We start from the raw sequence: 11,600 nt of genomic DNA on the forward strand, positions 1-11,600 counted from the left end.
GCAGCTGTGTGCTGCTCCAGCCCCTGCTCTGGCTCTTCCCCAGGGCCCCAGCCCCGCCCGCACTCCCCTGAGGACTGCAGCATGGCCGAGTCTTCACTCACTACTGGTGGGAAGTGCAGACCCTGCCCCAGCCCTCCCGCTGGTGAGGGCTGGGGGTGGTTTCCCCCTGCCTCCCAAGACAGCCCCCATCCCTGGCAGGCCTGGGGTCTGCATGCCCCCCCCTTCTGCAGAGGCTGGGGACAGCCCCCCTGCTCCCTCATAGAGGCCTGCCCCCCCACCCCCATGGTGGGCCTGTGTAGGGCCCCAGAATAGCTAGGGAAGGCCCTAATTGCTGGGGCCTGCTCTGCCCTGCAAAGTTTGGTGGGCGTAAGCAACTTGCGTCATCCTAGTTGTTTATGTATTTACACCAAAATTTGTCTCCTGCCAATGTAAGCACCTTGTTACAGCAACACAATAAGTGTGTGTCCACCTTTGTTGGATGTAAATAGGGGGAACCACATAGAAAATAAGGGACAACACTTTATTTTAAACAACATTTTAGAGAAATACCATTTCCCTTGGCATATTGTGTATTTTTTCCTTGGTTGTTCATTTATGTTGCCCTCAAATATACAATGCAGTTATCACAAGCTGCAATTTTAAGGTTTAAAATGATAATTATCAGTTTTAATACATTTCAATACATCTCTTTTAAAATCAATTAATAAAACTGTGTACATGTGCAATTGAAATTAAAATTAATTTGAAGCTTAACATTGCAGAAACCAACTAAATATTGATTCTGTTAATCTGTCCAGATCTGTTTACACAAGGAAAAGAATCTTTTCACTCCTACATTAGAGATAGGAATGGATGTAATAAATTCTATAAGTTTTAAGAAATTGGGATGAGGAGGAGCTGGCTACCATGTTTTAAAGCTGACCTTTTCCCCTGCACACAGTACTCTATGAACCTTCTTTGCAGTAAAACATCTTTGTGTTCATATGTGGTAAGCATTTGCTGTATACTTAGCCATTAATGAACTTTTCCGTTTCCAGAATTCTTTCTCAGTTCTTCCTAACATCTCCTTACCTGTGTTACAAGTGCAAAAACAAAGCCCTGCCGGGAGAGTGGAGGAGACTGCCTGTTAAAACATGATAAATATTCAGCAAAGTCTCAAAGAAGAAGCCATATCCATGATTTTTATTTCAGATGTGCAATTCATTGCAGTCTTAGGACAACACAAAAGGAGAACTTTTTTTTTAGCTTGTGGTTAGCTTGTTAAAAAGCTACGTTTTTTCAGGCTGAATTCTAGACTGAAAACACGGTTTAACCAACAGTTACATTGCTTAGTGATGCTCTGCAAGGGTTTGATTTGGCCTTCCCTTATCCATGTGACAAATCAGTGACATAAGAGAGTTAAGGGATGGGATGGACACCCTAACAATAACACCACCTCCCTGTGTGATGTAAAGCTGTGGTCAACCTATTTAGGCTGACCTAGTGCAAGTGTAGCTGCTGTATTTTTTGTGTTGACTTTTGTGAGTTCTCCAGTAGCTGTCCCCCAATACCCCGTTCCTGCAAAAGTCATTGTTCTGGTCACACGTTTGAACTCCATTGCCCAGGGGTAATAGAAACCCAAAACCTGCTGCGCCCCCACCCCCCCCGGCCAGCCCATTTAGGTTTTTGAAATGCTGTTTCCTGATGGCCTGCCTTGGTGATTACACCCACTAGCTCACCCTTGTGGGCGTCCAACCATGCAGAGCTCCTTAGCTGCTAGAGCAGACAAAACATCATGGAACCCCTTTGACTGTGGGGCGAAGAGGCTGCGTAGGCACAGCTACTGAACAGCCACAGAAGTATTGATCTCTGTGCGCCAGTCGCGCTGGGGGATGCTGAAACAGGGATGAGTAGCAGGGTCCTGTGAAAGCAAAGAAACTTCATCATGGTTTCCAGAAGGCCGGAGAGGGCAGCAACAAATTGGGTGCTGTCCTGCAGGCCAGCTGCTTCTACATTGACCTGCATGCCTTACTTGGCAGTGGCCCCGCCAGCACCCTGCAGACCACTATGGTCACTTTGCAGGAGCCCAAGGTGGAGACTCCTGCCAGGAGGAGGAGGAGGTGGATGGATGGTGGGGACATAAAGATTCGACAGTGGACTCAAAGCATGCTGTAAGCCAGGAATTGTCTGAAACTTGGCCAAAGTTGAGCCAGCCCCTCCACGCGAGCATGGATGAACCTGCTGGTGAAGGAGAAGGGAGTTTGGTGAGTGCCTGCATGCATTTTTCCTTTTTGTTTTCATGTTTTTTGCTCTTCATTTCCCAAAACTTCACCTCCCTCCCTCTCTGCCCTTCTTCCCCATTTAGAAGTGGCATCCATTCCATCCACAATCTTAGAACAAAGGCACTCACTTTTGAAGGCTTTCTTCCCTAATGTAATGGGAATAGGGAATAAATTCAAAAACACAGTTATGGCAGTTGGATTACGCAGTCCCCTTCAGATCAGTGTCCTGTACTCGGGTGGAGGTAGAACAAACAGAGGTAGTTGGCATCTGCTTTTCAATTCTTTGGCTTGTTGAGCTAGGCAGAGAGCCCAGGCAGAGTACTTTATCTGTATAGAGTTGTCCGTTTTAGTCTTTTGAGACCTCAACGAAACGTACATGGAGATACTTTACAGTCCTTTCCCAAAGATTTCTAGAGATGGCAGCCTTGTTTCTTCTAAGATAGGAGACTTTCCATGCCACCTTGTGATGAGTACTGCAATGGTGCCAGGCAAAAACAGGCTTGGAGCCCACAGACGGCTTTAGGATGCTGCTAGCAGCTGGGTTCTCTGTTCTCTCATGAGTTAATATCCGTCCAGATTGCCATGCCCTGTGGAAAATATTGCCAGCACTCTCAGCACTTTCCTTGTAGGGGAGCCCAACATTTTACAGTTTCCAGAGTCCTCTTCTCTTCTTTTCCCCTCCCCCCCCCCACTAGGCCATACTGATTATGGTTTGAGCTGCAGAATGGTGCTGTAGTGCTAAGCTCCAAAGCTGAAGTGACGATTAGTGTTTCTAAAGGTATTTATGGGAGTAGAGGAAAGGAGTTCTGACACTTCCTTCCCTTTCTGTGGTGGTTGCAAATCTGATGGTGCATTTGTCTGTTTTCATCAGCAGCATGAGGCGTGGTGGCCTCAAGGGGTGCCCCTCTGCATCTGCTGAACGTCTGACCCTCAACAGGAGGAGCAAGAAGAGGACTAGGAGGATCTGTTCTGTGAGATCCTCTATGGCCTCAGTGAATGCAGTGCTTGGAGAGGCCCCATGACCATGGGAAAGGTCTGAGAATGGAGAGTGGTTACTGCAGGAGAAGCAAAAAGACCAAGAGGCACATTGGAAAATGCACCAGGATATAATGGGATTACTCTGGCAACAAACTCAACATTGCAGAGTATTACTCGCCTTCATGCCCAAAGACCCTGAACTCAACAGCCTTTCCAGTCTTCTGAGAACTCCATGGTCACTGCTCCCTACACCATGCTGCCACCTGGTGTGTTGGGGGTGTTTCTCCTTACCCCTACCACTCCACAGCACAGGGGACAACAAAGAGCGCAATAGCTACACATACACAGAGCTGTGAAAACCGGTCTGTGCATGTGTTGCCCTAACTTTTAGATAGTGTTTTCACCTCTTAGCTCATAGAGCTGAGGTTTTACATACCTGGACGTGAATGTTTACTTCCATTTTTACTGGGAGCTTAAAATACAGTTCACTCAGTTAATGTTGATAAAAGGTTTTTAATCTTGTGTTTTTGTTCTTTGGTTTTGTTGCCTGTTTCTTTGCACACAATCAAGTTGCATTTCTGGAAACTCAGTATCTTGCTTAGCCTACCCCAAGCATTGCATAATACGTAGAAGGAGGTGAAAACCCACCCATACGAAGTACAAGCAAATAAGTACAACATGAGAGAGACAATAAGCAACATAACATTACTGTGGCTGACTGCTAAAATGGTCTTAAAAGCCAGCATTTCTCAAGTGCAGCCACCGTGGCTGCATGTGGCCCCAGGGGGTTTTCCTGTAGCCATGACTGCCTCCTGGGCAGAGGTGGTGGAGGGGCAAAGCAGTGGCTCCTCCCTGCAGTGTCCAGGGGTGGGCTTCAGCTCTTCCTCTTCTCCCAGATTCATCTGCAGCCTTACCTAGTGCTGTGGTCAAGAGGCAAGAAGCAGGGTGAGCTTGGGGTTTGAGGCTATGGAAGGGCGTTCAAGGCAATGGTGGGGGAAGCAGCAGGGCCCAGGGAAGCAATGTGAGGGTCAGGAGATGCAGTGAGCACCAGGGGGATCTGTGGGGGCCAGGGGCACCACCCTACCACTGTACATTTTTATTATTGAGTCTGCAGAAATAAGACCCTACATAAAATGTCTAAATCACTGTAATTTAAACAGGCAAATTGTACCCCCTGTATTAGCAATGCTTGTAAGAATTGTGCTGAGCTGCGCAGGGTCTGTGCTTCTGTCAGAGATATGGTAGAGCCTGAAGAGCGGTGTGTGGGACTGTGACGTTTTTAAAAAGGCACGACAAGTATGGGATGTTGAAAATGGCAAGGTGGGAACTGGATCTCTGGGCGACTTGCCAGTATTTCATAAAGCATCGAGCTGGAAAGTAACATAGTCTACTAAGATACCTACACAAGGTGCAACACATTCTCCATCAACACAGGCACTCGTGGTGAGAATGTGTAGCTCTGCTGCAAGCACCTGCTCATCCATGTGCCTGAGTGGTAGACAAAAGTCAGTGGCTGTATGCTGACATAACTTGAATCAACCAACCTTTGTAGTGTAGACTTGGCCTGGATCCAAGTGAGCATTGAGCAGCTGGGCTGGAGGAGGAAGAGACAGGTGTTGCCAATTGCCCCGATACCCTATCAGTAAGGGCAGTGTGGCAGTATCCTGGCAAGCAGTAATATAAGAGGGCTTCATTTGTTCTCCCATATTAGGGAATCTTTCAACTGCTGTTTAACAGAATTTCCAGATTTATCTGATATCCCTACCACACAACTATTACTAATCCTATTTACCAGTCCTGTCCACTTTGTTTTGCAGTATCTTATGCCCAGTACGGAAGGCTTAATGGTGAGATATTTTAACCCCTGTGCCCTGAAGTCCAGGAGAAAAAGATTCTACTTTGATGAATAGTAATAAGATTCCTGGAGGGGGATCAAATCTATGCTTAGGAACATAGCAAACTGGGAGGCTTCTATTTTAAGCTACAATTACAATGAGTTTCTGAGAAATGAAGTGGGAGAGCTTTTAATCTTGGGCATAATATCAGCAGAAAACTTAGCAACCTTACTAAAGTCTAAAATACATTTAAATTGTAAACAAAATAAGAAGATAAATGCAGCAGAACATAGATAAAGGTATCTGAACAGCTGTGTGTGTGTGTTGCGCCTCACAGGAGCTACTATTTGTGTAGCATAATTAGTTTAAATTTTTTGAAGGGGCCAAATTCTGCCCTGCCTTGAAATCAGTGGGGCTTTATGGTTTGTCAGGACATAATTTGGCCTAAATGCAGAATTAGAATATCTTTCTTATGACTGAAAAAATGTGTTCATATGCACAATATTTTATTTTCAGGATACGTATCCCGTTGGCCTGCACTTGAGACAGGTTAATTATGCTGAGGGGTGTTTGTGAAAGTGAGGGTTTAAAGCCAGGCATATTATGGCCAGCTGCTGTCCAACCTTTCCTGCACTGCTCTGCCAGTGAGGTCCTGGTTGAGGCCAGGGCTGGTGCAACCACTAGGCAAACTAGGCGGCTGCCCAGGGTGCCAAGATTTGACGGTGCCAAAAAGCAGTGCCCAAAATGTCTGGGATGCTCACGTGGCGCCGGCTAAACGTGTAACCCTCTTCCCGCTGCTGTGCGAGGGGGCGCTGCGGCTTTGATCAGCTCGGGCTGGCTGGGAAGTGATGATATTCCTCCTCCTGGCCGCCAGCGGGCGCTGCACCGCTGCTCTGGCTCTGCCCCAGGGCCCCTGCCCCCACTCCCTCGAGCTCTGCAGCAGGGCTGGGCCTCCACACACACAGACCCAGCCCTGCCGCTGGTGAGTGCCGGGGGATGGTTCCCCCTGCCCCCCCCCAGAGGCCTGGGGCACCACCCCCTTTGGGGGGGCTGCATAGAGCCCCAGAATATCTAGGGGGGGGCTCTGGTACTTGCCACCCTGGCCGCAGCCGCCACCCTGCCCTGGCCGCAGCCAGCCCCACACCCCTTGCCCTGCCTCCAGCCAGCCCCTGCTGCATCCCCCTTCCCAAAGCCAGCCAGCCAGCCCCACACCCTGTCAGGTTATTCATTTGTTTTCATTAAATCTGTAGACTAAATTAAATTTTCAAGCCAAATCTGTATTGATTCTAATGAACAAAACCACATTATGCAGTATTCATTTTTGAAAGTTTATAATAAGTGATGCTTCAAGGAGAGGGGTGGGGGGGGGGGCGCAAGGTGGAAGTTTTGTCTAGGGCACAAAATATCCTTGCACCGGCCCTGGTCGAGGCGCACCACCCTCTCTCCCAAGGCCAGGGCTTCTGCAGAGCAGAGCCTGCAGTGGTTTTGACGCCAATAAACACACTGGCCAAAATTTTCCAAGTGACTAATAGGTTTTGGGCGGCCGATTTGAGACAACTTAAACTGTTTTAGAAGGTGAGTGCTCAGCACTTCTGGAAAATGTCAAGCCCTTTCAAGGTGTCTCAAGATGGGCACCCAAAAATAACTAGTCACTTTTTTAAATTTTGGCCAGTCACTGATGTGTGAGTGACTTTATCTGAGGCTTGAGCCTGTCTGTGTAGAAGTGAAAAATGAGCCTGCGTCAGCGAACACCCCATGAAGCTTTTCCAACAGTTTTGTTTGCTGCCAGTATTCTACCCTTGCAGATGGGTAATGCATTATGGCCTAACGCAGCAAATGAAGTTAAGATAAATAAACCTGAAAAGCATATTGATTGATTCTTCTGAATTATTTACCTTCCGTGCTGAATGACACCCTAATACAGATGCACATCCTAGAATCCACTGACAGATGTTACCTTTCTAGGTTTATCCTGGGCAGAGAGATTTGGGAATGGGTCTAGAGGGAAATAATGGAGATAAAATGAAGAAGAGTGCTTTGATCCAAATTAGTTTTAGGGTGGTGGTCAAATTCAAAGCCGAATCAGGGCCAGGGTTTAGATTTGCTGGGTCCAAATTTTCATAGGATTAGTTGCTATTGTGAGATTCCTGCCATTGTGAGACACAGTGTCACAGGAATGGCTTTCTCAAGCCATTCTGATCTGGAACCAAAATCATAACGGAGAGAAATTTGGATCTGGCAATTCAGATCCGATTCTCTTCATCCTCCAGAAATTTAAAGAGGGTTGAGGGTCTGGTTTCAGCAGGCCTCTAGAAAATAACTCCCAGAGCAAAAGGCAAACCTGTTATGCCCATCAAATGTAGTGGGTATATAATCCTTTTTAAATCGGTATGTTCAAGCAATGGGGTTTCTTATGTCCCTTCCCATGAGAATGCCTTTGGAAAAGAGACAGATTCAGCTACCCTCCCCAAAGAAGCTGTCAGTGTGTGTGTGTGTGTGTGTGTGTGTGTGTGTGTGTGTGTGTGTGTGTGTGTGTGTGTGTGGTGGGGTTGTAGACACATGACCTAAAATAAGACCTGTTAACCATCTGCATGGAGCTGACTGCATATTCTCTATTAGTGAGTGACTCACAAGAAATCTAGTCAGAAATAAACCTTCAAAAAACCGGCCCTGCGAGCCTGCCGCTCTTTCCTGTGGAGCTTGGTGTTGGAAGCAATTCAGCTCCAGACTTTATTTTTCTTTGTGGATTTTGTTAATGTTTCTCCCCATGTCGAGGTTAGTTTCCCTCATTGCCTTGCTGCAGAGAGGGCGGGTGCCTGCTCCCCTGCCCTCCCCAGAGGCAGAATTTTCAGGGGTGTTTCTGGGTTTTTGCCAGGCCAGTTCTTCTATGGCAGCTCTCTCACTTTCACCCACCCTTTGAGGATCTCTCCTGCCTAGTGGTGAAACAAACTGTCTCTCTAGCATGACCATTCCCTGCCCCCCTTCTCTGCCCACAGCATAGCCACATTAAATGCAGCTCTGTCTAGAGGCAGTCAGCACTGCTGTCTGATCATCCAGTGGGGTATATACATGCCAGCCGTCTGATTGGGATGGGGAGATCTTAGCTCTTTGGGGGCAGAAAGTGGTGGTGGGCTGTTTGTTTTTTTTATTGGGGGGAGACTACTGCAGGGGTTGGCAACCTTTCAGAAGTGCCGTGCCGAGTCTTCATTTATTCACTCTAATTTAAGGTTTTGTGTGCCAGTCATACATGTTAACATTTTTTAGAAGGTCTCTTTCTATAAGTCTATAATATAAAACTAAACTATTGTTGTATGTATAGTAAATAAGGTTTTTTAAATGTTTAAGAAGCTTCATTTAAAATTAAATTAAAATGTGGAGCCCCCCTGGACCGGTGGCCAGGACCTGGGCAGTGTGAGTACCAGTGAAAATCAGCTTGTGTGCCGCCTTCGGCACGCGTGCCATAGGTTGCCTACCCCTGCTCTACTGCTTCATCAGTCTTGTCTCTTGATCTTTGGAGACTGCCTGCTGTAAACTGTGGGCATCTTCTAATTAATACCAGCCTGTCCTCATGCCGTTGTCATTGCACAGGATGTGGTCACAAATTTTGCCACTCAGTGCTGCACCAAAGCCAAGCCCAACTTCCCATTTCAGTTATAAGCCCTTCACAGCTTGAACCATGATCATAACTTACTGTCATCGCGGTGCTGCACGAACCCTAACCAGCCCTTAAAAGACCCTTGTATGTTGTTTGTTTTTTCATGTATAGAGAAACTAAGGCCATGTCTACACTAGCGAGCCTACAGCGGCACAGCTGTATTGAAGCAGTTGTAAGATCACTTGTGTAGCTGCTCTGTGCCAACAGGAGAGAGCTCTCCCTTTGACACAATAAAACCACCTCCGTGACTGGCAGTAGCTATGTCGGAGGGAGATGGTCTTTCTGACATAGTGCTGTGCACACTGCCGCTTAACCCAGCAACACTTACCCCGCTATAACACGGTTGTGGAGAGCCAAAAATCCCTACCGCGTTACAGCAGAAACCCTGTTATATTGGGGTAGGGGCGGCAGGGCTCTGGTGGTGATTTAAAGGGCCCGGGGCTCCCCACTGCAGCTAGAGCTCCGGACCCTTTAAAGTGCCGCCCAAGCCCCGCTGCCGCAGCCCCAGGGTAGCGGCAGCAGGGCTCTGGCCTCTCCGGGGAGTCCGGGCCCTTTAAATCACCAGCGAGCCCTGGGGTTGCAGCGGCAGGGCTCCAACAGTGATTTAAAGGGCCCTGGGCTCCCTGCAGCAGCCGGAGCCCCGCTGCTACTGTGCTATACGTGAACCCGTGTTATATCGGGTCGCGTTATAGCAGGGTAGAGGTGTATGTTGCTCGGGGAGGTGTGCTAATCACACCCCAAGCAACACGAGTTTTGCTGACATAAGTCGTAGGGTAGACATAGCCTAAGACTCTGATGCTAAGTGATTTGCCCAAGCCCCCCAATGAGAGTTAGCGGCAGAGCCATTATTAGATCTCAGAAGTTCCTGGCTCCGGCTGCATGTTTAGATTGCTAGGCTATGCTGTCTCACTAGAGCTTGATACTAGAACAGCGTGAGACTGAGCCCCTCCTCTGATGGGATGAACAGGGGGAAAGCAGAAGATTCCAGAAGACTTCAGCTTTGTATGTCATAATGAAAGCAAGACAGTAGCAGTATGTGGTGTAAGCCTACATTGCTCTTATGTTCAGTTGCCTCCATAATAATCTGTAGCATCGTGACAAAATAGGATTTAAAGTAGTCTGCTGCTTATGTCAAGTGGCTTTGAGGTAATCCTTTTGCTTCTCAGAGGATACTCAAAGTGAGTCTGAATAATGGCAGGTTCTTCTTTCCTTTTCAAAGACACGATGCCTTCAGTTCCTCCAGAAGCAGAGATGGACACCGGTTCCTGTCCTCACTTTTCTGCTAAATGCATGCTGAATGGAGGGCTGGAGAAGGAGCCCTGTAACATCAGTGAGGAGAGAAAGTGGATCCGACCTGACACTCCTAGCAAATGTACCTGGGAGCTGGGGAAACCCCACTCTGAATCCCCTCATTATCACCTCACTTTGTAAGTGATACCTTTCTTTCCTTGTTACCTTTCAGTGTTAACCAAGACTTTGTCACCTCGGAACACTGCATGGGTTTAACTAAAGGTGTGAATTTTTTTAGCTGTATTAGTTAAATTGGCATGATTTTGCATATGAACACTTTCTTATCCGATATCTGTAATCTACAGTTGCAAGATCAATTAATATGTTTAAACCTAGCTTATGTTATAAAAGAGGCAAACTCCCATTGACTTTAGTGGGGTCAGGAGGTCATCTTTTGTGTTTGACAGTTCTTTTTGCTTTCTCATATTTACACATTCACCTTCAACTTCCCTAAATGGTGCTATTTAACCCTCCCTCCCCAAAAATGCATGCAAGAAACGAATAAATTCACCAGGAATTTGGTCACATCTACCTGTAATTGCAGCATTAATCTGTGGTCAGCATTTCATAGATTCATACAGCCAGAAAGGAACATTAGATCTTCTAGTTCAGTGGTTTTCAAACTTTTTTCATTTATGGACCCCTAAAAAATTTCAAATAGAGGTACACAACCCTTTGGAAATCTTAGACATAGTCTGCGGTCCCCAGGTTGAAAAACTACCGTTCTATGGCAACAACCACCTTTCTCAGACCCCTTAAACATAGTCTGCAGACCCCAAGGGGTCCACGGACGACTGGTTGAAAATCACTGATCTAGTCTGACTATTTCCAGTCTGCTTTTGTTGACAAACCATGGCTTGGAGCAGTCATGGCACTGATAGAGATTATATATGCATGCTCAGCAGAGATGACTGAAGCATTCATTTTCCCTGGAAGGGCTGAAACTTATGCTCACCTACTTCAGATGGTGTGAGCTTAGCAGGCTGTGGATCGCAGCTTTGTAGTTCTTGCCTTTGACCTGGGAATCATTCTTTATCTCCCTCCCCCTGTATATCTCTCCAGAAAATATGCTTTTTATTGTAGCCCATATCTGCTAGAAGGAGAAAACATCTGAAATCTTATAAATTCCCTCCCTGCTCCCCCTCATTACTAATTTGAGATGCAGAGAACTCCTTTTCACCTCTTTCCTTAAAGTTACCTTACCCCTTCCAAGCTAGAACAGCCTGTTCTTTGTTTAGAAGAGTTGGAAATCTTATTTATTAAACATCAAGAACATTGCTAACAATGTACAAACATTCCCTTCCCATTAACCTTTTGCTTTAAGAAGCTGATGTGAAGCTGAATAAGCCAGAGGGCTTGTTTTTCCCCCCCACAACCACCACCACTACTTCAGTTGAAAAGCAGCTGGCAATGTAGTAGGATGCCCATGGAACAATGGGATTGGGAAGCCTGCATCATGTGATGCTGTTCCTGGCCCATGAGGCATTGCAAACCATTCCCAAAGCACCCTGCGGCCAGTTGCACAGTGGGATAGCTACCACAATGCACTGCTGTCTTTGCCATCGCAAGAGCTGCTAATGT

General features: G+C 46.9%; 1 protein-coding gene and 1 long non-coding RNA gene across 4 annotated transcripts in view; one reads left to right on the forward strand and one right to left on the reverse strand.

Moving 5' to 3' along the window:
• The window catches only part of LOC120405958 (cystathionine beta-synthase-like), a 50,009-nt gene that overhangs the window by 10,579 nt on the left and 27,830 nt on the right, over positions 1–11,600 (forward strand). For 2 of the 3 annotated variants that reach the window (XM_039539987.1, XM_039540007.1), the window contains exon 3: positions 9,949–10,156. In XM_039539987.1, the coding sequence (XP_039395921.1) occupies positions 9,954–10,156 (203 nt within the window). In that variant the 5' untranslated portion in view covers positions 9,949–9,953. Of the gene's footprint in view, positions 1–9,779; positions 9,876–9,948; positions 10,157–11,600 lie in introns of those variants that run through there. The other variant, XM_039539997.1, reaches the window with a different exon arrangement.
• Positions 3,734–7,058, reverse strand: LOC120405977. The gene is made up of 3 exons (XR_005599026.1): positions 6,970–7,058; positions 4,784–4,833; positions 3,734–4,159 (listed from the first exon to the last, which is right to left on the reverse strand). It is a non-coding gene; the product is annotated as an uncharacterized LOC120405977 (long non-coding RNA).

This window comes from Mauremys reevesii, linkage group 1 (genome assembly GCF_016161935.1).
Source record: "Mauremys reevesii isolate NIE-2019 linkage group 1, ASM1616193v1, whole genome shotgun sequence".
NCBI classification, from domain to species: domain Eukaryota; kingdom Metazoa; phylum Chordata; order Testudines; family Geoemydidae; genus Mauremys; species Mauremys reevesii.